Raw genomic sequence first — 27,291 nt, forward strand, 5'->3', positions numbered from 1 at the left:
AATGTGATTCATGTAAGACTCTTTCTCCTGAGCATCAGTAGCGTCGAGCAGCTCCAGCAAATCCCCTCACATGAAAATCTTGCATCCCGTCGCGGGCGACAAGAATGAGATGGCGCATTGGATCCATTCCAATGATTTCCTGCCTTCCATAATTATTTGAGTGAACGTGTTATTGTCTCTGTATACTCAAATGATTTACCCTCACAATAAGAAACTGCATTCGTATGGGCATTAATGTCTTAGTTGAGTTTTCAAAACAAATTGCATTGAAATGGGTTTGAATCCCCAAAGCAGGTGTAATTGAAATATAAATGAGAAGAAATCCACAATAGCCTTCGTAGTTCTTTCTGTCAGTCTTCACCAAGTTAACTCTTGGATATGAGGGCAATGAGGCATATGCCGGTCTATTAATTCAAGTACTTTTTTATTTTTGTTGACTCAGTTGACTCAAGTCAATCAGCTTGTGATTCAAATCCTTTAACACTCAATTTTCAGTTGCAGCAAAGTACAAGGCCACAACCTAAAATTATATTATGTACGTTTATGTAAGAAAAGCAATGCATTTCCAATGTCTCAAACAAGACTGGCTGAAATTCAATCATTGCAGATGATAGTTTTCCACACAGCAGCAAGTCCGGGCGAGAAGAAGTTGACACTTGATTTAGGAATTGGCAGTGTTGTTGTGTGCCCTGGGTGACTTCTCAGCCAAGTTTGGCATCAATACTGAACAGTTCACAACACGAGACTGTCCATTTATAAATCACATGTCAACTTCTTCCTTCTGAGGTAAATGCTGTGCAAATCAAACACACTTCTGAAAAGGCAGAATGGAAAACGTAACATCTGCAATGATTGAATGCCAGCTTATGTCTCAAGACTTTTGACTAGCTAATATGTTGTAGCATTGTCCTCAAATGGTTAATGCTCCATGATGTAAGTTACTCTCAAAACCAAAATAATGTCTTTTGAGATAATGGGGTATTTTGTAGAAACATTATCCATGATTATTTAAAGAGGAAAATAGTGGCAACTTAAAAGTGGCAAAACCAAGGACCCATTAACTGGGAAAAAGATAAATAACATTTCCGAACATAAACGCTACCAAGACACCGTCTGAGCTCGTCCAATAGCACCGCTTATTTATGCTTCAAAAGCGATTGCTCCTACTTGAGGTTAATGTATGCGTCCTAACTCTGTGTGGAACAGACGTTTGGCATGACTTGAATTTTCCAACTTGGATTATGATGTCAATGGAGCACAAAGGCTAGTCCGGTAAATAGAGCAGCGTGCTGCTTGGGGCCAAATGAAATGGAGCTCAGGCACAGATTCTGTGCCACAGACGGGGAGAGATAAGGCTTCTATTTCAAGGGAAGCGAGGAGGGAGCATTGTCACTGCAAATAAGTCACGATTACGACTCGATTGGAGAGGAAAACCAAAATGGTGTGACATTTTGCTTTACAAAGCTCAGCTACATGCTTCGTATTGTTTTATAACACTTAGCATAGCAGAATATAGGGTATGTAACACCCTCATTGATTTAGATTCATGCCTATAAAGTGCATGAGGGGTAAAATTGCAGATTATGCTAATCAGCTGATTATGGATTTAGATATGCAGATATGTCAATCATTTTGTCTGAAAGAATGAGTTCTTGTTTTGCAGTAGCTTTAATGAGCCTCAACCCCTTTAAGCCTGCCACCCTTCCTCTCAATATCTCTTCTCTTCCACCAGACGCTAGTAGACGATGGTTGATATCTGTGCGCTCATGACAAAGACAGATATCAGTTGGGTGTGCTATCTTCTTCAAATAATCACTGCCTTGCTCTCACCTCAGTTTTGATAGGGAGTTCGTTGGCTTCACACTGGAAAAGGGAGGCACATAAGCCATATGGAAATGGCTATTTGAATGCCTCTGGTTTATTATCAATCAAAATGTATTTGGCAGCAAGTGGTCATAACTTTGAAACTAATGTTCACGCACTGTACCCCTATCGTTCACATCTCTGTTACAACGCTTCCAAACGTATCGACAGACTGAAACCTTGTCACTTTGATGAACACATTGGGGAGAACTGAAACACTACCAAGATCCTCTTTTTTTTTCACCTCTCCTCTACGGATCCACCTCTAATCCACCCATCCCCTGGATCCATAATATGGACTTCAAGACAATTAATGGAGATATCCAATCTCCATATACCACCTCCACGGTCAAAGGGCCTGGAAACAGTGGAAAATCACCCTGGAGGGAACCACTTATCCACCACATTCCTCCGCTGGTGGGTGAGTTCAACATTGTCTAAAAAGTACCCACCATCCAAATTACCCACCATCCAAACCCTTTATCTCCCATGTGTCGGTGGCGACAAAGAGCTTCCAGATAGCCGGCCTACTCCAGAAGCCCAGAGTGACAGGCTCTATCAGCAGAGTCCTTGTATGGCCATGGATCGGGCTGAGGAGGACGATAAGCAGCAGCCAGCCCAGCTATGCGGCCCATGTTTAGAGAGACACCTTGGGACCGGGCATCTGCGGAACAGTCTGTTTCTGTTCAATTTAGAGTGGTTATCGCACACCGTTCTTCCCGCTAGGCAGTACGTATTTTTCTCAGCTCCATTGGGACTAACATAGGTGAGTAGAGGGTTTTTTGTTTGGTTGGTCATCTCGTTCATCTTTGACAAATTGGAAATGTATTAGTCACCAATGGAGTTTTTTCAAACGTGGTGAGATGTTTGGCTTTGTTTTTTTGACTGTGTGAGGTGCATGGATGGTTGGACTTCCATGAATGTCGGTCACCTTGGATAGAATGATGGTGCAGTTGACTAGCAAATGGGGAATCATCATGTGTCATCATAATTCTATGTTTTTGCATGATTTTCTTAGTGATATGATAGTCTTGTTTACGGCAGTGAGTATTTCCATTATAATATGGATTATGGGAGATTCAAATATTACATTAGCAAACCATACGATATTGATTTGTATCCAATTGATGGCAGAAGCACCTGAACAAAAGTCCTCTACATTCAGTGAGAAATTGGACTTCCAGGCAAAGGGGGTCAGATAAATCTTCATTCAGACTTAATTAACTGGTGCAGCTCATGGAGCGGGGAAGTTAGACCACGAATAATTACAAGAACATAAATAAAAAATAAATCCATGACATACATTTTATGTGACATTTAAAGAGATAGTTCTCCCAATTTACAAATGTGTATGTTTGCTCCTTTACCCAGAAATCAGATTATGGACAGGGAGGGCCTGCCATCCACACTTTGGTTTGGTTGAACTTTTGACTGCCACCAACAGCGATGGGACAAGACTAACTACCAATTGGATACCACGAAATTGGGGAGAAAAAGGGGTATAAAAATAACTAAAAATAGAAATAAGTGAATATTAGCATTTGGTTTGGTTGAACTTTTGACTGCCACCAACAGCGATGGGACAAGACTGTAACTACCAATTGGATACCACGAAATTGGGGAGAAAAATGGGTATAAAAATACAATAAAAATAAGTGAATATTAGCATTTTCTTACCGAAATGTAAGTTGATGTCCCACAGTTAACATAATTAAAATGGCATGCAGTTAACAGACATACCCGGATGCTACGCTTTTGTCCTCCCAGTTTTTGATGATCTAACGTAACGCAATGCATGACCATGGCTGAATATATCACTGTGCTGCCTATACTCTGAAACTAGGAGAACATGAATATACGGTCGCTGAAAGTGTACACACCCCTCGCACAGTCTTCACATTTTGCCACCTTAAATTTAAATCTAAGAAAGGATTCTATTCGATTTTTTCCCCCCTATCGATCTACACAAGCTACTCAAAATGTTCAAAGTGAAAGACGAATTTTAGATTTGTTTTATTTATTATTAAGATGCGTTGACTGCGTATGTCTTCAGACCCCTTTTGGTGGAAGAACATTTGGCAGCCATTACAGCTGTGAATCATTTTGAATAAGGTTCTACCAACCTTGCACAACTCTTAGGGCAACATAATGGGCAATTGGAAAGTATTCAGATGCCTTTACTTTTTCCACATTTTGTTACATTAGTCCTATTCTAAAATGGATTAGAAACATTTATTAATCCTCATCAATCTACACACAATACCCCATAATGACAAAGTGAAAACAGTCTTTAGATTCCTACATTTTTAAACGTTTTTTATTAAGAAATACCTTATTTACTTAGGTAAGTATTCAGACCCTTTGCTGTGAGACTCGGAATTGAGCTCGTGCATTCTGATTTCATTCATCATCCTTGAGATGTTTCTGCAACTTCTTAGGAGTCCACCTGTGGTAAATTCAATTGATTGGACATGATTTGTAAAGGCACGCACCTGTCTATATAAGGTCCCACAGTTTACAGTGCATGTCAGAGCAAAAACCAAGCCATGAGGTTGAAGCATGGTGGTGGCAGTGTTTTTTTCAGCGTCAGGGAGTTTGAGCCTAGTCAGGACTGAGGGAAAGATGAATGGAGAAAAGTACAGAGAGATCCTTGATGAAAACCTGCTCCAGAGCACTCAGGACCTCAGACAGGGGCGAAGGTTCACCTTCCAACAGGACAACGAACCTAAGCACACAGCCAAGACAACGCAGGAGTAGCTTCGGGGACAAGACTCTGAATGCCCCAGCCATAGCCCGGACTTGACCCTGGTCGAACATCTCCGGTGAGACCTGAAAATAGCTCTATGCTCCCCATTCAACCTGACAGAGCTTGAGAGGATCTGCAGAAAATAATGGCAGAAACTCCCCAAATACAGGTGTGCCAAGCTTGTAGCGTCATACCCAAGAAGACTTGAGGCTGTAATTGCTGCCAAAGGTGCTTCAACAAAGGGTCTGAATACTTATGTAAATGTGATATATCCATTTTTTTATGGGGTATTGTGTGTAGATTGATGAAGGAAAAAAACAATTGAATCTATTTTAACATTTTGAAAAAGTCAAGGCGTCTGAATACTTTCCGAATGCACTGTATATCAATTGATTTTGTTAAAATTGCTCAAGCTCAGTAATTTGGGTGGGAATCATTGATAGACAACAATTTTCAAATATTGTCTCTGATTTTCAAGCAGATTTCAATCAGGACCGAGACTGGACCATTCAGGAACACCTCTTGGAAAGACATTCTGGTGTGCCTTTGGCATTAACAGTTGTGCTGAAATTGTCCTGCTGAAAATAAAACTCTGTCCCTGTGTTAGGTTTTCAGAAGACCACGGCGTGTTTTCCTCTAAACTCCCCAGTCCCTGCTGGTGCCAAGCATACCCATAACCTGATGCTGCCACCACAATACTTGAAAATACAGAGGATCAACAACATTGCATTGTATTTTTGTTTTAAAAAAAGAAGGAAGAATAGTGTTGAAGCCCATGGGCCTGTTATTGTGATTTTTGAGCAGATGGATCATCATTTGACTAAGAGTCTGCAGTGACATTTTACAGACAACAGTCCCAAAGTAGTTTAGTGGAACGGCCCATCAATCAATAAGTGCACACACAAAAATGGGATGGTGTGGAGAAATGCTATGGGAGTGATTTCTGTTCCTAATCCATACTTGGCCTTACAAATGTGTACACTCTACCGTCCGAACCTAACCTTCATTCAATTAAGCAGCAAACTATCCATGAAAGCTTGCATTCCTACTATATCAATACCTACTTTAGATATATCGTGAATGCTTATCACATCTTTCACTTACTATGTGTCATACGATGAAGCAAAGGACTGTTTAAGGACTAAGGGAGTACAAGCAAAGACTGGCCAAGTGCCTGTAAGCCTAAATAACCCTTTAATCAAAAATAACTGATAGTAAAATCATGAATGACTAACTATCTGACTGATGTTCAATAAAGTGTGTCCAGTCTGCGTGAGCCAAGAGCAAAAACAGGACTGACTCAACTGTGAGTTCACCTCAACTCTCCCTCTCGCTCCATGATGAATTTATTTCAGGTGAAAGCTTCCCAGCCCTACAATATCCGTCATTAAAACTCCACTGACTCAGAATGGAGTCAGGTTCAACTGCAGGCTGTGTCTCTGCCAAGGGACGTGCATCTACATAGTTTCAAAAGGAAACAAATCACTCACGGCGCATTTGATGAAACTTTGATGGAAGCACTCTCGCCTCTCCCATAAGGTGAAATTCTTTCCAAGTCAAAGCTTCAAATAATGAAAGGTAGTCACTGTGTAACCTAATGTAGTAGGCGTCGAAAGAAGTCTGAGCAGAGGTCCCACTTCCATTTTTCAGGGGAAACAGAAGTTAGGTTGAAAATATTGTATCCCTGAAAACCGAATGTTTGCGTTTTCTGGTGACTCTGCATAGGCTAGTGTATTGCATTCGGAGCAGCATGGGCTAATTCAAAAAGTGACTGTTGCAGCATCATCTGACATATTATTCATATCTGTCAGCTGGTAAGCTAGCCTTCTACCGGAGGCCTGGAGATAGAGTGGGCTAACAAGGGGGGACAAAAGATGTCAGAGAGCTCAGCATTGGGTAACTTGACCTGACATGGCATTGTAGTGATTCAAGATTACAAGCAGGAGCAGAAACTCTTTTCTTTAGTGAGTTATAATTGACCTCAGCTTATCTGACAGGCTGGTCTCATAGACTCGACGTAAGATAGTAAACGGAAATTGGGGACACGCAAATTAGTATGATATGTTATGTTTGGTGGGGTTACATAACACATAGAAACCAAGAACCACAACTGAAAAGAGGGTGGTTGGTCAGGTGGATAGGTAGGTGTATAATGAGAACATCTAGCAACCCAAGGGTTGAGTGTTTGAATCTCATCATGGACAATTTTAGCTAATTAGCAACTTTGCAACAACTTACTACTTTTTTTAGCTACTTTTTAACTACTTGGCATGTTATCTAACCCTTCCCCTATCCCTTAAGCTAACTCTTAGAGATATACATCTTTCCCTTTCAAGACAATTTGATAAGTATCTAGATACATGGGGTTCAATACTATACAGGAATGATACATTTTAGTTTGAAATGATTCAGTTTGATTAGAGGAATAACGCAAATGTCTAGCAACCCAAAGGTTCTGTGTTTGAATCCCATCACGGAAAACTTTAGCATTTAACTAATTATCAACTTTGCAACTACTTACTTCTTTTCAGCTACTTTGCAACTACTTAGCATTTGGTTTGATTAGAGGTTTGATTAGAGGAACGAATCGATGCGATTTGGTTCGATGAGATACGATTCGATGCACTAACATTTGTTGCATAAACACATTCATTTTCCATTCCAAATGAAAATCTGCTGTTCATGAGCTGGGTATCTCTGAGATGGATCTGTCTAAGCTGACTTCTGTGCGTGTGTGTGTTGGTGTGCGTGTGTGCGTATCTATGGTGTATGTAGGCACTTAAGCTGAGTCATAAGGGAAACTAGGTATCTACCACCCCACTATCAGTGATCTGAAAGCATCCACTAATTAATTTGTCATTTTTGCAGATTCAAATTGTTAAGAGCTAGTAATATATCAATATTTATCTTTAAAAATGAGCTATGATATAGCCAATGAATATATAGCACAACTTTGGATTTCAACCCCGTCTCATAATTTAACGATTTAGACCGTTTGGAAGTTTTGAAGGACTTGGAGCTTCTCTTCTTCTCCTGCTTCGACCATGCAGTGCGGGTAGCAAAAGTGATTGCTGTCTTTGTTATGAAATTATCAAATTTCCCCTGATTGTTTCAAGCAAAATTACCAAAACTATTCCTGATGGTGAACAACGAACAATGTAAATACAATCTAATGTAAGCCCCGATCAGCATACAGTATAGCCTACCTATAACAAGATGAAAGTTGTAGCTTAGGCTGGTAAAACACAATTTTCGACAGTGCATTTAATCAAAATAACCTACCGAAATTACATTGATTGTCACTCAACTAATAAAGCCTAATAATGCGCAAGCCATTGTACAAACATTTGAATGCTGAAGTTAACACGCAGATGTGTAAGATCGAAAATAGGCCTACCTCTATTTGGTCAACGCAGGAAGCTGCGCACAGCACGCAGTTTGAATATAGTAGGGTACTGATATTGCCTGGGGTTGTTCAGCATGCAAAATGACCGGAAAATCAATGGCCATCAACATAATTACATGCTTAGATCGACACAGAAGGAAATTACATATTTTTGGAAGGAAGTCTTTTGAGCAACAACCCTAACCTTAACCCCTAACTTCGAGCTAATGTTAGTGTTAGCCACCTAGCTAACGTTAGACACAGAATTTGTAACATATCATACGTATTGCAAATTCTTAACATATTGAATGAATTGCAATTCGTAACATATCATACGAAATAGATGAAGGACGTCCACAAATTAATACATACCATACCAAATGTAACATACTAATTTGAGTGTCGTTTTTTTGTTTAGCATTTTATGTCTACCTCTGAGTCCAGGTTGCATTGGGGCTTCTCTGTAAATACTCAATGAAATAAATAGTTTGGAATCAGACTCCTGAATTTTCCAAATGGGTAAAAAAAAAAAAAAAAGTACCTTAGGCCTATATCCTGTCAAACATAACAATATTGCAGTTGGATAAGGATCCTACCATTTTTTTAAATTTTCGCCTAAAATGATATACCCAAATCTAAAGCTGCTTGTAGCTCAGGCATTGAAGCAAGGATATGCATATTCTTGATACCATTTGAAAGGAAACACTTTGAAGTTTGTGGAAATGTGAAATTAATGTAGGAGAATATAACACATTAGATCTGGTAAAAGAAAATACAAAGAAAAAAACAACTGTTAATATTTTTTTTTTACCATCATCTTTGAAATGCAAGAGAAAGGCCATAATGTATCATTCCAGCCCAGGCACAGTTCATAACTGTGCACTCTCCTCAAACAATAGCATAGTATTATTTCACTGTAATAGCTACTGTAAATTGGACAGTGCAATTAGATTAACAAGAATTTAAGCTTTCTGCCAATATCAGATATGTCTATGTCCTGGGAAATGTCCTTGTTGCTTACAACCTCATGCTAATCACATTAGCCTACGTTAGCTCAACCGTCCCGTGGGGGATCCACTGATCCTGAAGAAGTGTTAAATATTTCTTGTATAAAGGATATTAAAAAAATAGCATTATGGCTAAACAAAATGGAGCATATCTAGGTTTGCATTAGGCCTAGGTTGCATTAACCTCCAATACTATATTAATATTGTGTCAATAATGTAGTTTCCACAAGTAAGTGCTTCTAAAATACATGAGATGAAGATACAGTACTGATTTGTTCAAACTTGATTCATGTTCAAGTTTTGGTTAGATATAATGAAACTAATCCTAAAATAAGCTGTTAGAATAAATTCATTATTTTTTCTCAAGACAGCAAATCAAATAATATATGGAAATTAATTCCCCCATTGCTTTGCATCAGTATCGAAAAAACATTATTACATCACTTGGGAGATGAGAGCATGTACATTAAAACCAGGATGAGAGAAGAGAGAGGGGGGGAGGGGGAGACAGAGCAAGAGAGTGAGAGAGAGCAGTCCCGAGGAAGCGCGCGTTGAGAGCCCATGATTGTCTCTAGTCGGCTATCTACAGTGTGGCAGAACATTTCGATTTTTTTGGGTACGAAGGGTTTACCTATACAACAACTCAAGATGTATTGACGATGGCGCAACCTACATCATTGTTTTATAAAGGGTTGGAAATGGAGGATTTCTCAAGTACTTCTGTATCCTTTCTTCAACCTCAAATTATTTTTGAGTAGTTTAGAAATTCCGTTCCCCATTACGTGGATTAATACGGTAGGCTAGCATTCTGGGCAACTACTGTCACTTGAAATGTTACACATTTTTGTAGGCTACTTTATCAGCTAGTTGTCTTTAAATCTTACCTGTAAAGAACATGTGCATGGATGTACTGTAAATTGCGGACTAGATTGCTGTCAGCTGTCATTTTCTGATACTGCATCTTTGTGATTTCATGTTGCAAATGAGAATCATGTAATTAGGACAAATGTTGCCTTTCTCAAAAGAATAACCTATGTAAAGAAAGATAAGACTATGAAAGACATTTTACTATCGCCAGCTTAAGCCAGCCCTAGCCTTCTGGGGGCCCTAAGCAAGATTGGGTTGGGGTGCCCTGACTTTGGGCAAACATTTTATTGACTCCCCTCTTGATGGTGGAGAGAACGTTTTTGTTTTTAAGTTCATTTCCTGCAATTCTACATGTCATGGGGGTAAATAAAATGTTTAAGCAAGTTCTCTGCAATTCTACACATTTTACCATGGGGCAAAGAGAATACTTTGCCGTTTTACACCAAATTTCCTGCAATTTTACACATTCTGTAATGACTTTGCAATGTTAGTATGATATCTGAGGGAGAATGACTAACAAACTCAATGTGGCCCCCATGGATGTCAGGGCCCCTGGACACATGCCCTGTGTGCCCAGTCGGGATTCGGCATGATTACTATAAGTTTGGATGTCTGGCTAGACTAACTGCCAATCTAAAAATATTTTCCTGACATGGCTAATTGAGTGACTGTCAGTGACTGACAAGAGAAAAACTGCTGATGCACCACCAAATTTCGAAATTGCACCTGGTGTATTCTACTGTTCTTACTCTCAATAGTAAGTTAAGACCCCAACTGAGTAACAAAAACATATATAATATGCCAATCAGAACTAGACGTTGAATTGGTTTGAATCCCCGAGCCGACTAGGGGGAAAATCTGTCAATGTCTCCTTGAGCAAGGCACTTAACCCTAATTTGGCAGTATGTCAAGAGGACAATGTAAGAGAAATGTAATCATTGGTGCCATTTTTCCATCTAAACCAGTTATTCAAATGATACAATGCAGGTGATCACTCTCTAAGTAACACACACACACACACTCAGAGAGAGAAGTGTGTGGTACACTTGTGTGGTTGTCTGGTTAAACCAGTGTTATTTTCTTGATATTATTTAGGAAGTGTTTCCCCAACCAAGTTAGCCAGATCCCCCTCCTAACCTGGTAGCTAGCCCAGAGAACACCTGAAGCACCCGCACATCTGACAGAGAGACCTTTCCTAAAATAATTTATCTTCAATTGGCTTCAATACTGAATGTGTGATGTGTGCATTGGAGGCGGCTCTGGGGGATGTTGCTTTATATCTACTGTAACTTAGGGAAATACTGGAGTTAGGAATATTGTCATTTGTAATTTTTCAAATTTGTACAGTTTTTGGTAGTTCTGTTCTCATCGATCCCTTTTTTTTTTTTGCATAGGTGAAAGGAAGAGTTGGCGCATAACACCTCGTCAGAATCATGGGTCAAACTGGGACATCATCTTTCCTCTTCTGCACTCTTCAACTCACAGTGTTGTTGGCAGTTTTTTCATCTGAAATTACATTTGTTACAGCGGTGAATTCAAACCCAAGCCTCGGAACAAACTCTTCCATTGGCAACCAGACTAACAAGAAGTGTGATTCAGTGGGTACTGAATGCAAAGTGGGTGTCATTCTGCCCATATGGTTACCAGAGAACCCATCCTTTGGAGATAAACTGGCAAGAGCCACAGTTTACTTTGTGGCCTTGTTTTACATGTTCCTGGGGGTCTCTATCATTGCGGATCGCTTCATGGCATCCATCGAGGTAATTACATCACAAGAGAGGGAGATCACCATCAAGAAACCAAATGGTGAAAAAGTGACAACCACTGTGCATGTATGGAATGAGACAGTGTCCAACCTGACACTTATGGCCCTGGGTTCCTCCGCCCCGGAGATCCTACTGTCCGTCGTTGAGGTGTGCGGTCACAACTTTGACGCAGGTGATCTGGGCCCGAACACCATCGTTGGTAGTGCTGCCTTCAACATGTTTGTTATCATTGGACTCTGTGTTTCTGTCATTCCCGATGGAGAGCACCGGAAAGTCAAACATTTGAGGGTATTTTTTGTTACCGCCACCTGGAGTATATTCGCGTACACCTGGCTTTATCTCATCTTGGCTGTCATCTCACCGGGCATCGTACAGGTGTGGGAGGGCCTTGTCACACTGTTTTTTTTCCCGTTGTGTGTAGGGATGGCTTACGTTGCGGATCGCAGACTTCTTGTCTATAAGTACATGTACAAGCGCTACCGCGCAGGGAAGCGAAGGGGGGTGATCATTGAGACGGAAGGGGAGGCTCAACTTCCTTCAAAGATGGACATTGAAATGGATGGGAAAATGCTCAACTCAGAGGGCTTCATGGACGGAGCGATGGGTTTTGATGAGAAGGACCTGGATGAGGAGGAGGCCAGGAAGGAAATGGCCCGGATCCTGAAGGAACTGAAGCAGAAGCATCCAGAGAAGGAGACGGAGCAGCTGATAGAACTGGCCAACTACCAGGTATTGACACAGCAGCAAAAGAGTCGCGCCTTCTACCGATGCCAGGCTACCAGGATCATGACGGGAGCAGGGAATGTACTGAAGAAGCATGCAGCAGACCAAGCCAGGAAAGCTGTTGGTGCATACGAGATCCGCTCCGAAGTTTCGGAGAATGACTTTTCGTCAAAGATCTTCTTTGACCCCTGTACATACCAGTGCTTGGAGAACTGCGGTACAGTGGCCTTGAATGTAGTACGCCTTGGTGGAGACTTGACTAACACTGTTTCAGTGGAATACCGTACCGAAGACGGCACAGCCAATGCCGGCTCGGACTACCAGTTCACTGAGGGTGTTGTGGTGTTCAAACCTGGTGAGACTGAGAAGGAGATCCGGATAGACATCATTGACGATGACATCTTTGAAGAGGATGAGCATTTTCTGGTCCACCTTAGCAATGTGAAGGTCATATCCGAGGGCACTGGCTATGGACAACCAAGGGCTAATCACATGGACACTTTGGCGGGCCTTGGCCTGCCCTGCTCAGCCACTGTGACTATCTTTGACGATGACCATGCCGGGATCTTTACTTTTGAAGAACCGGTAATGACCGTGAGCGAGAGTGTCGGCATGATGGAAGTAAAGGTTCTTCGTACCTCAGGAGCGCGGGGACTAGTGGTCGTACCCTACAAGACCATTGAGGGTACAGCAAAAGGAGGGGGAGAAGACTTTGAAGATATGCACGGAGCGCTGGAATTCCAGAACGATGAGATCTTGTAAGTTACATACTTGCTTTTAACGTTGTCATGTTTGTATTGTTGTCATGTAAATGAGGTGAGGCCCACAGCACATTGACGTTCAATTTGGACAAATTTTATGTCTAAGTTATGCCAATGTCCCTGTTTCTAGTTTGTCCCACAGAAGCAGCTTTCTGTCTCAAAAATAAAATAGTTGTATTGTTATCGACTAGCACTAAGAGACTTTCCACTGGGCACAGACGTCAACTTATTTTTAAAATTTACACTTGGTTTAGTTGTCAGCTAATGTGAATTTAATGTGAAATCAACAAAAAAAAATTAATTATGTCATTGGATTTGGGTTAAAAGTTCGGTAAAAAAAATATGAAATTCCCATACGTTGATGACTTTTTCGTCATTTTTTTTGTTTATGACATGGAAACAAAGTTAATAGTTTTTGCACAGTGGGTTGTACTTTGTATGGCCTGTTGACCTCGTCATTAGTATCCATTCATCTCAATGTGCTGTCCATTCCTATTGTTTTAATCTACTGTCTTAGGTTACATTTTCTCAGGGGATGTAAGTGTCTCTGGGGTTCAGGAAGGAATCCTGTCTTAAGTTTCTATCTGTCCACTGTACTTCATCCTTTATGCTTCACTGTCTTGTGTTCTTTATCTCTCAGCTTTGCCATCGCTGCCCCTCTTGTTTTAATCCTTCATGTGAGCATTCAATTGACTGCCTGACTAGCGCCTGTCTACAAATCTACCAATTAGTGTTTTGCATACCGTATGTAGAGATACTGTGGACTGTAATAGTATTGCAGAACTGGCTTCATTTCCTTTCAGTTAAATGGCTTTTTCTGCAATTTCTCCTCCACTTTCGCTCAACACCAGTTGGATATTTTATGACTTGCAGTGCTTCATCGTAGAACATACGGAACAATTGAGAGTATTCAAGTGTACCAAATACCGTGGTGTATCTCACTGAAGACGGGACTTGATGACTCACTGGTGCTGGAAAAAAAGAGAGAAAACGCATCAAGAAATCATCATTGTGATGCTAATGATAATGATACATTAGCATGTAGCATGAATAGATTAGGTATGGAATATGTTGGAGCCCAGAGGCAGCAGCTGTTCTTTGGCTGTTCATTTTGTGTATGCGATGTAAAAACACTGGAATACCTTCCTGATAAAGATAAAACAAATATATAAACACTAACAGGTGTATCAAAAGATGTAATGGACTCTAAACAGTTGGCAAACGTTTACTATTTATGAACAACTACTAAACTCATTTTACTACGTTATAGGTTCCAGAGAGATACGAGTAGAGAGTCATGAACATGAAACAGTAGGACTCCTACATGTTCACTCCACATGTAGTTTACATACTAGCTAAAATCATTTGGCTCTTCAATTGCTCCGCAGTCTATCCTGTTGTATTTAAACTCAAAACAAACTCCTCAAAACAAACGACCGCCGAGTGCCGCCCGAACAGGGAGAGGGGCCACCTTCGGTGGAAGTCGTGACAAATGCAGCTGCCATCGATACAGATTTTCCATATCAGTGTGTCCATCATTTATAGGAACCCACCAGAATAGAATGTGAGTAAGGCCTTTTTTGCCCTTTTTCAATGGGAAATCCAGCAACACTTTTATCACTCCCCTCTTCAAACTGGAACTCCAGTAAATGATATACTGGTATAGTCAGGTATACTGTACATAACTAAAATAGCAGTTGGGCCAGACATTTTCCATGGATTGTGGTGTGGGGGATATAATGATATATATATATATATATAATATATATAACACATGTATTCCATAGAGGATAATCATTGCCAGTTTGAGGATAGCACCAAATGGAAAAGGCCCTGTGCTTGTTTTAAGTTTTAAGACATCCACACATTTATACAGAGGCAAACGGATTGCTTTGAAGTGAGCAGTGTAAATCTCCTCAGCAAGCTTTGCATAGAGAAGCAGCACCATATATAGACAAGGCAGCAGCCTCTGTTGGGAAGTCGGTTCTTAAGTTATCATTTGGAAAATGTATTAACGTTGGCATTGACACATTTGAGAGGATGCAGTTGCAAGTTATTTCCAAATCTATTTTAAGATGCATGCCATGTCCGTTGGAATGCAAACATTTATTGATGTTTCTGCGCATATCATTCACTTATGCTACAGACAGAATGTGATTGATAGTAATTCAATTTGTCACTGAAGCAGGAGGCCTGGTTACTCTCAACCATGCTGTATCCAGGTAAGGGGAGTTGATTAGTCAAAGATGATCTAGTTATATCGTTACAAGAAGTTACACGGCCAGGACCATGTTCTTTTGTTTTGCTAGTAGGAACAAGTGTTAGTTGTTGTGATGATATTGGTAGACATTAATGTGTACTAAGGGCTTCTCTTCTGACTGAGCCAGTATAGGTGTTAAAGAATCAGCACCAGGTACTCCGCCAAGGACCTTTCAGCCACCTTTGAAATATCAAACTAACAATGTTCTACAAAGTACCCATTTCAGTTCAATTTCTACTGGATTTATTCTCAAAAAATGTGGTTCGGTCCACTGTAAACTATACTGAATGATGACTATGCTATAAATGTCATTTTACATCACAATTTATTATAGCCAGAATGTGTCCTTTGTGTCCTACTGTCCTTATCAGACAAGATCATATCTGCTGCCCTCAACCGTAGAGAATGATGGTTCAACCATGCCTTTTTTTTGTTTTGACAAGACCCACCCTCTGGTAATGTAGATATTATTAACTTTGCTGCCTACATGTAGTGAAATTAATGACTTTGCTTTGACTACACACATTGACAAGCATGAAACGTGACAGGGGATTACTTTGGGCTTTAGGAGGAGGTACTATTTTAAACAACTAATTAAATCTTTTTTTTTTTTTTTGCCTATGCTAATTTTGCCCTCTCGTCTCTGGCCTGCTCTCGCATTAGGACAGACCTCGTGCTCCTCCTCAGACCACTGTCATGATCCAGGGCTAGCGTAGCTGCCCCCGCGGCCCAGTGGCGGCTCTGGCCTGTGGATCACATGGCTGGGGGAGTGACGTGTTCCCTTGGGCTGCATGACAGCGGGGCTGTCACCACCACTTCATCAGACAAGCAACAGACAGAGGCAGGAGACCAAGGCACTTTGGACCATAGAGGAGCAAGAAGACCAAGGGTTCTCATGTTTGAAATCTTTCAAATGACTCCAAGCTGTGCTTGATTGAGCTTGCCTGGTGCACGCTCAATCAAATGGTTAAAGTATTTGAACGATATCAAATACTGTCCAAACCCAGGCCTATCCAAATGCAACCCCCTCAACCTCTGTCTATATACGCCTCACGTTTTCCCTTGCAGCCTTTGGATGTTTTTGAGGGGGTTGGTCAGTGCAGTGCAATGTCCCAATTTCTGGGGAGATAAACACTTCAGGGGTGATGGACGTATTTGTGTCTTTGTTTTCTGCAGGCAAAAGAGGACCCTGTTGCCTGAAATGTTTGTCAGGCTTTCTACATGGCTGAAATAATGTTTTTCAGGCCTCTAATTGGCTGAGACACAGAGACTGGGAGCAGATAATAGCAGACGTGTTACTTACAAAGCACAGTTTGACCAGTCACTATGGCCATCTCGTCTGTGCTGACGGATTCTCTTAGCGTTGTATCCGATTGTACACTTGGTGCAAAAACCGATCACACTTACAACCTTGGCTGCTGCTCAAGTAAGCACATCAATGAAGATGCCACAAAATAAACATACCATATCATAGCAAAATACATTTATTTTTGTGGAAAGACACTCAATATAGGACACACATGCCCGATAGTCAGAAACAGCATTGTTACATTCGGCATCTCAGCCCCTTAGGAACACTCGGTTGCCTCTCTATCAAGTTACATTTTTGTACACACAAGATTATAGTCTATAGGTTATGAATAGCTGTAAGAAAAACTGTGACAAGTGACAAATTGTAGAATTATTTTGACTTTTTTGGTAGCTTTGCTGATTTAATACCATAGGACTTCTTCCCACCCCAAGAGGGATACTTAACATTATGTACACTGCACATAGGGGAACCCATATCTCTTTGTAAATCAATTTAAATTCTGAGACTGCACGAACTCAAATCACATTTTACATGCTTTAACAGGGAGGAATAAAGGACAAGGAAAACCTTTCAGTAGGCTGCATTGTATATTTTGTGACGGAAGCAGCCATTAGCATTGCAAACTGCCTATCTTTGTGAAGCCATCTTTGGTGTGTAATTTGAATTGTATGATTTACAAAGAGGAAATAGCTTATTGGGGCATTTAAGATGGTAAAATGTGACTACAAAATGTATTAAAAATCTTGGAATACGGTTTTCAAGCCTCCTATTCGGCATCTTTCGTACTCCTGCTTCCAGCCCTATGCATGAATAGCAAACATATAAACAAATCTTATGTAAATTACTTTACAGACATAGTGTACATTTTTTTCAGTCTGCAAGAAAATATTCTACCTAGTATTACATAGATATCAACAGAATAATGGGCGGCAGGAAGCCTAGCGGTTAGAGCTTTGGGCCAGTAACCGAAAGGTAGCTAGTGTGAATCCCAGAGCCGACAAGCAAAAAATCGGTCAGCATTTTTCACAATGAATCTTGTTCTAGAGGCAGCTCTGCAGAGTGGTCACTAGCTGGCAAAGCCACAAAGTCACAACATCTGATTCTAATTCTAACCACACTGCTAACCCTAACCCTTAACATTAAATGAAGACCAAAGAGCAAATGTTTGTTATCATTCATTTGTACATTATTCCCAATTTTGACTTTACAGCTGGCAGAAATCGCAGAAATCATGTAAGATTCATGACAATAAATGTCAACCTGCAGAAAAATCTGTCAATATGCCGTTGAGCAAGGCACTTAACCCTAATTGCTTGAGGGTTACCGTTGATAATGGCAGACGCTGGCCATGACACCACTCTCGGAGGTGTTACTCAGCTGGAGTTGAGATATGCACATTTTTTATTTTGCCATCATTTTACCAGGTAAAAAAACACATTTCAATTCACACATGCTTATTAATACACGTGTACATGTGTGAAATAGGGCAAATAAGCATCCACCAAATTATTATTAATTTTATTATTATTTTATAAGCCTCCCTCACTTTATGAGCTGTCTGTCTTCTTACTTACCGCAGTCTTCACGTTCACAAAATCTGCAAATGATTTCAAGACCATTGGCATAAGGATCTTATAGCAGGGCCATAAATAGAAAATTAATGTGAGGCAGGAAAAACGAATTATATTCATGGTAGGGAAGGCAACTTATTGGTCTGCCAGCTCTTTTAGGCACCAAAAGAAAATGACTCCTGACAGAATCTAATGAGAGACAGACTGTAGCCTACTTTCTGCATGGAAGTATGACTTACTACTGTATGTGGTTGGAAGGTTATAATTGAGTAGGTCGCGAAGGAGTTGGTTAATAGAGTTCTTTCATTAGGGAGTTTTCCTCCTCGGTTACAGTGACTGATAGAGTGGAGTTGCTGAGTCAGGCCTTGTACAGTATTCTCTAGTTAATCACATATACTGCCGGTCCAGCTGGAGGGCTTGAATGTAAAGGCTAAGCTTAAGTGTATTGGGACTGCTACTCTGTTGTCAAGACTCGCTCTCAGTCTCCTTTTGTGTGGATGGGTCTGAAGACTAGACTGTTACTGGTTGGTGTTAACTTTTTCCCTGTTAGAATTCTCCATAACAGGGTCTGATAACCTGGGAAGACCCAAATACACTGAAAGCAGAGCCAGGTAAAAACCAGGGTTCCTAATCTGATGTATGTGGCTCTTTGGAGGTTTTCCTCACCTCTTGGTGTGTCATATCTATTAAAGCCAGAAATGCATGGATGTGTACGAAAGCATCAGATCTTTAACTATTTAAAAAAGTGTTATTTCCTCTAAGAACCAGACCAAACACAGAAGGTGGGTTGCACCAACATGGTTTACATTTATCTAGGATTAGAGCTAATCTAGGCTTTGTAAATCTAGATTCTTAATTAATCCGATATGTGTCGCACCTCTTAATTTTAAATCTGGATCAGTAAATCTATGTTTTAAACTATGATTAGTGACATGTTACACAAATATAAGAGGTATTTTGTGAGTTGAAACGAAGTAGCTAGCCGATTTGACAAATGAGGCCACAAAGTTGCTGTTCCATGATAAAATAATAACAATGTAACGTTAGAACTACTGCAACTCCATCGTGAAAGGTTATCATGGGTTGGTTGATTTGAAATCAAATCTGTTATTTGCCAGTACAAGACAGGAAACTCATTTGTTAGCTAACGTTACAGTAGAAAAATTAAAAACAATCAAGCAATGCAAAAACATGCTACAAATAGCCCATATTAACATATGTAGCCTAAGAAACAAGGTTCATGAAGTCAATAACTTGCTTGTAACAGATGACATTCATATTCTGACTATCTCTGAAACTCACTTAGATAATACCTTTGATGATACAGTGGTAACAATACATGGTTATAACATTTACCGAAAATACAGAAATGCCAACAGAGGCGGTGTTGCGGTCTATATAAAGAACCACATTCCTGTAAAGCTTAGAGACAATCTAACGTTAAATACTTTTGAAGTAATATGGCTACAGGTTCATCTGCCTCACCTAAAGCCCATTCTTGTGGGAAGCTGCTATTGACCACCAAGTGCTAACAGTCAGTATCTAGATAATGTGTGAAATGCTTGATAATGTATGTGATATCAACAGAGAAGTATATTTTCTGGGTGATTTAAATATTGACTGGCTATCATCAAGCTGCCCACTCAAGAAAAAACGTCAAACTGTAACCAATGCCTGCAACCTGGATCAGGTTGTCAGTCAACCTACCAGGGTAGTTACAAACAGCACAGGAATGAAATCATCAACATGTATTGATTCCATCTTTACTAATGCTGCAGAATTTTGCTTTAACACTGTATCCAAATCCATAGGATATAGTGATCACAATATAATAGTAATATCTAGGAAAACCAAAGTTCCAAAGGCTGGGCCTAATATAGTGTATAAGATGTCATACAATACATTTTGTAGGGATTCATATGTTGATGATGTAAATAATATTTGCTGGTCTGTGGTGTGTAATGAGGAGCAACCAGACGCTGCACTTGACGCATTTGTGGAACTAGTTATTCCAGTTACTAATAAGCACGCACCCATTAAGAAAATTACTGTAAAAACTGTTAAATCTCCTTGGATTGATGAGGAATTGAAGAATTGTATAGTTGAGAGGGATGAGGCAAAAATGTATGGCAATTAAATCTGGCATCCCAACTGATTGGCAAACATACCCCAAATCAATAAATCTAAACTACATAAAAATAAACAAACTATACTATGAAACAAAGATCAATTATATAAATAATGATAGTAAAAAGCTTTGGGGCACCTTAAATGACATTTTGGGAAAAAAGCCAACTCGGCTCATTCATTCATTGAATCAGATGGCTCATTCATCACAAAGCCCACTGATATTGTCAACTACTTTAATTACTTTTTAATTGACAAGATAAGCAAACTTAGGGATGACATGCCAGCAACAAACGCTGACACATTGAAACAATTTTGTTGTCTATCAACAATGACAAGCCACCGGGGTCTGACAATCTGGATGGAAAATTACTGAGGATAATAGTAGACGATATTGCCACTCCTATTTGCCACATCTTCCATTTAAGCCTACTAGAGAGTGTGTGCCCTCAGGCCTGGAGGGAAGCTAAAGTCATTCCACTACCCAAGAATAGTAATAGCCAACCAATCAGCCTGTTACCAACCCTTAGTAAACATCTGAAATAAAATGGTGTTTGACCAGATACAATGCTATTTCACAGTAGACAAATTGACAACAGCATTCCAGCATGCTTATAGGGTAGGACACTCAACAAGCACAGCACTTACACAATGACTGATGATTAGCCAGTGCAGCTTTTGACATTATCAATCATAGTCCGCTGCTGGAAAGACTTATATGTTATGGCTTTACACCCCCTGCTATAATGTGGATAAAGAGTTACTTGTCTAACAGAACCCAGAGGGTGTTCTTTAATGGAAGTGTCTCAAATATAATCCGATTAGAATCAGGAATTCCCCAGGGTGTCTGTTTAGGTCCCTTGCTTTTTTCAATTTTTACTAACGACATGCCACTGACTTTGAGTAAAGCCAGAGTGTCTATGTATGCGGATGACTCAACACTATACACGTCAGTTACTACAGCGACTGAAATGACTGCAACACTCAACAAAATACTCACTAAACCCTAAACCTCAACTAAATCTTGTAATAAATCATGTTGAAATTGAGGAAGTTGAGATGACTAAACTGCTTGGAGTAACCCTAGATTGTTAACTGTCATTGTCAAAACTTATTGATGCAGTAGTAGCTAAGATGGGGAGAAGTCTGTCTATAATAAAGCGATGCTCTGCTTTCTTAACAACACTATCAACAAGGCAGGTCCTACAGGCCCTAGTTTTGTCTCACCTTGACTACTGTTTAGTTGTGTAGTCAGGCGCCACAAAAAAAGGAATTGCAATTGGCTCAGAACAGGGCAGCACGGCTGGCCCTTGCATGTACACAGAGAGCTAATATTAATAATATACATGTCAATCTCTCCTGTACTACATAGAGCCATGACTACATGGAACTCTATTCCACATCAAGTAACTGACGCAAGCAGTAAAACTACATTTAAAAACAGATAAAAAAAAACACCTTATGGAACAGCGGGGACTGTGAAGCAAAACAAACATTGGCACAGACACATGCATACACGCACGCACACACACACGATAACATACACAATATACATACACATGGATTTTAGTACTGTAGATATGTGGAAGTGGTGGAGGAGGGGCCTGAGGGCACACATTGTGTTGTGAAATAGGTGAATGTATTGTAATGTTTTTAAATTGTATAAACTGCCTTAATTTTTGCTGGACCCCAAGAAGAGTAGCTGCTGCCAATGGGGATCCATAATAAATACAAATCAGATGAAAGCATGCTGGGGAAAAAAAGAAAAAGTGAAAGCCAAAAAGGATGCGGCAGAGGAGAGGCGGTGGCTATTTCAGAACGGAGACGGAGTGGGGCTTCCGTCCAAAGGAATTGATCCTATCACGCAGAAAATATGCGAGATGATTCCCCAGCAGTTTGCCCCTCTCCATAACCCCTATGATGACGACGGACAACTCAACCCACCAATATTTAGGAAGCATAAATAACTTGTAAATATCAATGCCTATAATGCACATTAAAACTAACGGTTAATGCAACTTCACTATTATTACCGTTATCAGGTCTGTTACAGCATGTTGTGTAACGTCATCACTCGTATCAAGGCAGGGTATATCATAAGCCCCTGTTCAATTGTTGTACAAAATGGGCACGTAAATAGCCTACTAATAATGAGTTAATTATCATAAAACTCAACAGGATTCAACCTGTCTCTAATTATTCTCTGAGGAACTGTTTAGAATTAACCTCCAATCTAAATTGATATTAGATTGGAGGTTAGATATAGATTTAAGCAACAGGCTTAAAATTAATCTAGGTGTAAAGTGAAAACTAAACTTAGATTAGAGGAAGGACTTAATTTAACTAGGATTCATTTAAAACTAGGTTTAAAATTTGGTGCAACAAGATTAATCGATAAACCTTGATTTAACCCAGTTTAAGAGCTAATCCATGTTGGTGCAACCCACCCAGAGAGCTATACTGCAAAGGTTGCAATGATGTCATTATGAAGTCTTTGATGGTCAGGTTGTATACTAGTAGGATGTTTTGTAAATGTCTTTATAACAACCAGAATGTTTTTTTTTTATGTGGTTGAATATGAAGTCTTAACCATAATGTCTTGATGTCGTCATGAAAAACACATAACCGGTTGTAACAGATGTATTCTGATTCTATAACGTCTTCTTAGCCAGGGGCCAACCTATAGGGGCTAGTATTCCACATGCACCCAGTTTATGGTGGCTGAGAGTATAATGAATCTGTTTTCCTCAAGGTAAAGAGGAGTCTTTGAACTTTGCACACTAAAAGTGGAAGATTAGGCAATCAGAAATGTTAGAGATTTATGCCACGTGTACGCTCCTCTTGGTTAAATCTGGTTAATGCCATTATCCATAGTCAAAAAGTTGAAGACAAGTGGTCGTAACAGAGCTCTACGCAAAGCAGAGGAAGAAATAACAAATCAAATCAAATCAGAATTATTTATATAGCCCTTCGTACATCAGCTGATTTCTCAAAGTGCTGTACAGATACCCAGCCTAAAACCCCAAACAGCAAGCAATGCAGGTGTAGCAGCACGGTGGCTAGGAAAAACTCCCTAGAAAGGCCAAAACCTAGGAAGAAACCTAGAGAGGAACCAGGCTATGAGGGGTGGCCAGTTCTCTTCTGGCTGTGCCAGGTGGAGATTATAACAGAACATGGCCAAGATGTTAAAATGTTCATAAATGACCAGAATGGTCAAATAATAATAATCACAGTAGTTGTCGAGGGTGCAACAGGTCAGCACCTCAGGAGTAAATGTCAGTTGGCTTTTCATAGCCGATCATTAAGAGTATCTCTACCACTCCTGCTGTCTCTAGAGAGTTGAAAACAGCAGGTCTGGGACAGGTAGCACGTCCAGTGAACAGGTCAGGATTCCATAGCCGCAGGCAGAACAGTTGAAACTGGAGCAGCAGCACGGCCAGGTGGACTGGGGACAGCAATGAGTCATCATGCCAGGTAGTCCTGAGGCATGGTCCTAGGGCTCAGGTCCTCCGAGAGAGAGAAAGAAAGAGAGAATTAGAGAGAGCATACTTAAATTCACACAGGACACCGGATAAGACAGGAGAAGTACTCCCGATATAACAAACTGACCCTAGCCCCCGACACATAAACTACTGCAGCATAAATACTGGAGGCTGAGACAGGAGGGGTCAGGAGACACTGTGGCCCCATCCGATGATACCCCCGGACAGGGCCAAACAGGAAGGATATAACCCCACCCACTTTGCCAAAGCACAGCCCCCACACCACTAGAGGGATATCTTCAACCATCAACTTACCATCCTGAGACAAGGCCGAGTATAGCCCACAAAAATCTCCGCCACGGCACAACCCAAGGGGGGGGCGCCAACCCATACAGGAAGATCACATCAGTGACTCAACCCACTCAAGTGACGCACCCCTCCTAGGGACGGCATGAAAGAGCACCAGTAAGCCAGTGACTCATCCCCTGTAATCGGGTTAGAGGCAGAGAATCCCAGTGGAAAGAGGGGAACCGGCCAGGTAGAGACAGCAAGGGCGGTTCGTTGCTCCAGAGCCTTTCCGTTCACCTTCACACTCCTGGGCCAGACTACACTCAATCATATGACCCACTGAAGAGATGAGTCTTCAGTAAAGACTTAAAGGTTGAGGCCGAGTTTGCGTCTCTCACATGGGTAGGCAGACCATTCCATAAAAATGGAGCTCTATAGGAGAAAGCCCTGCCTCCAGCTGTTTGCTTAGAAATTCTAGGGACAATTAGGAGGCCTGCGTCTTGTGAGCGTAGCGTACGTGTAGGTATATACGGCAGGACAAAATCAGAGAGATAGGTAGGCGTAAGCCCATGTAATGCTTTGTATGTTAGCAGTAAAACCTTGAAATCAGCCCTTGCCTTGACAGGAAGCCAGTGTAGGGAGGCTAGCACTGGAGTAATATGATCAAATTTTTTGGTTCTAGTCAGGATTCTAGCAGCCGTATTTAGCACTAACTGAAGTTTATTTAGTCCTTTATCCGGGTAGCCGGAAAGTAGAGCATTGCAGTAGTCTAACCTAGAAATAACAAAAGCATGGATACATTTTTCTGCATCATTTTTGGACAGAAAGTTTCTGATTTTTGCAATGTTACGTAGATGGAAAAAAGCTGTCCTTGAAACAATCTTGATATGTTCGTCAAAAGAGAGATCAGGGTCCAGAGTAACGCCCGAGGCCTTCACAGTTTTATTTGAGACGACTGTACAACCATTAAGATTAATTGTCAGATTCAACAGAAGATCTCTTTGTTTCTTGGGACCTAGAACAAGCATCTCTGTTTTGTCCGAGTTTAAAAGTAGAACGTTTGCAGCCATCCACTTCCTTATGTCTGAAACACAGGCTTCTAGCGAGGGCAATTTTGGGGCTTCACCATGTTTCATTGAAATGTACAGCTGTGTGTCATCCGCATAGCAGTGAAAGTTAACATTATGTTTTCGAATGACATCCCCAAGAGATAAAATATATAATAAAAACAATAGTGGTCCTAAAACGAAACCTTGAGGAACACTGAAATGTACAGTTGATTTGTCAGAGGACAAACCATTCACAGAGACAAACTGATATCTTTCCGACAGATAAGATCTAAACCAGGCCAGAACTTGCCCGTGTAGACCAATTTAGGTTTCCAATCTCTCCAAAAGAATGTGGTGATCGATGGTATAAATAGCAGCACTAAGGTCTAGGAGCACGAGAACAGATGCAGAGCCTCGGAATAAAAGGTAATTTACCACCTTCACAAGTGCAGTCTCAGTGCTATGATGGGGTCTAAAACCAGACTGAAGCATTTCGTATACATCATACTTCAGGAAGGCAGTGAGTTGCTGAGCAACAGCATTTTCTAACATTTTTGAGAGGAATGGAAGATTCGATATAGGCCGATAGTTTTTTATATTTTCTGGGTCAAGGTTTGGCTTTTTCAAGAGAGGCTTTATTACTGCCACTTTTAGTGAGTTTGGTACATATCCGGTGGATAGAGAGCTGTTTATTATGTTCAACATAGCAGGGCCAAGCACAGGAAGCAGCTCTTTCAGTAGTTTAGTTGGAATATGGTCCAGTATGCAGCTTGAAGGTTTAGAGGCCATGATTATTTTCATAATTGTGTCAAGAGAGATAGTACTAAAACACTTGAGTGTCTCTCTTGATCCTAGGTCCTGGCAGAGTTGTGCAGACTCAGGACAACTGAGCTTTAAAGGAATACGCAGAACATTGCCAAATGTCTGTCTGGAACTTCAGGAAAGTGCCAGATGCTTTGTGTTTGCATGCAGGCAACTCAACAAGTCATAGGGAGGGAATGGATCCCTTGTGCCTTGGCCTATGAGGTTGGGAGATGTGTATGTGAGGGGAATCCCAAGATGGCACTGTCGTAAGAGATGCATACTGATTTTAATTCACAACCTGTTAGTGGGTTGTCTTTCACACACTACTTCAACTAGAGCTTACCATGTATCCTGGCTGTCAGGAAGGCCATGGTTGTCCCTAAAAGTTCTAGGACTGAAACCCACAAATTCCTAGAAAGCAGTGATGTCAAAGAAAGCATGTTTGAAAAATAAGATTGTACCACGCTGAGCCAGGTGCATCCCAGTAGTTTTAAAGATGTTATGCTGACTGGACATCCTTTTCTATTTGGTTTCGTCTCGTTTAGCATGACTGTTCATGTTCTTATAATAGTACTCATTTGGGTCTGGTCAACTCGATGGCTTTGCTAAGCTATTCTTAAGCACTTAATGTGTCTCCTTTGATTTACTCAATTAGAATAACTTGTTTCATTCTTCCCTATCACAGCACTTGGCATCTCGTATGCGGGTTTAAAATGGCAGATCTTGTCATTGATAAGCACCTTAATTGGAACGCAGTGGCTGTAGAGTAACATGCTATACATGACTTCAGAGCTCAGGTTCTCCACTTCACAGCGCTGCGTGGGTTTTGACTGACAGCCATTATAAACTTGAGCACCACACGCGACAACAAGATGTTCCCATCCCTCCCGCTAATAGGGCTACTTTTGCACATTTGTTGTTGTCTGAGTGAGGGAAATGCTGTGAATCGAGTCGATGTGTTCTGAAAGATGAGACATTGAGGGTTATAATAAATAATCGCTTTGATGTGTGCTTCACATTTCCATATTTGAAGACATACATTTACAGTATCAAGCTTTACGAGCGCTGTTTGATCCACAGTTACAAGGACGATATGCGTTATACCCTGGGTTGTCCTGAACACAATGAGCTTATGTTTGTCGTATTGTGAAGAAAATTAGACGCGGAACACACACTTGAATGCACTCCATTCTATATGCACCAAAATTACAATCTGTTTGTCTGAAGTGCCTTTTCAAAGCCTAACAATGTACAATCTTATTTTATAACTTAGCTCGCCA

The 27,291-nt window shown here is 40.6% G+C and overlaps 1 protein-coding gene across 14 annotated transcripts in view; it reads left to right on the plus strand.

Moving 5' to 3' along the window:
* Positions 1-1,180: 1,180 nt before the first annotated feature.
* slc8a1a (solute carrier family 8 member 1a) overlaps positions 1,181-27,291 on the plus strand; it is a 45,442-nt gene continuing 19,331 nt past the window's right edge. For 8 of the 14 annotated variants that reach the window (XR_016487773.1, XR_016487775.1, XM_021568266.3 and 5 more), the window contains exons 1-2: positions 1,181-2,629; positions 11,263-13,115. Coding sequence is in view for 11 of the 14 variants with exons in the window: in XM_021568266.3 (XP_021423941.1) it covers positions 11,302-13,115 (1,814 nt within the window). In the remaining 3 variants the exon portion in view is untranslated. Of the gene's footprint in view, positions 2,630-9,464; positions 9,797-11,262; positions 13,116-27,291 lie in introns of those variants that run through there. The other 6 variants (XR_016487774.1, XM_021568267.3, XM_090204919.1 and 3 more) reach the window with 1 other exon arrangement.

The sequence above is a fragment of the Oncorhynchus mykiss genome, chromosome 17 (assembly GCF_057628025.1).
Source record: "Oncorhynchus mykiss isolate SJ-2025 chromosome 17, ASM5762802v1, whole genome shotgun sequence".
In the NCBI taxonomy this organism is placed as follows: Eukaryota; Metazoa; Chordata; class Actinopteri; order Salmoniformes; family Salmonidae; genus Oncorhynchus; species Oncorhynchus mykiss.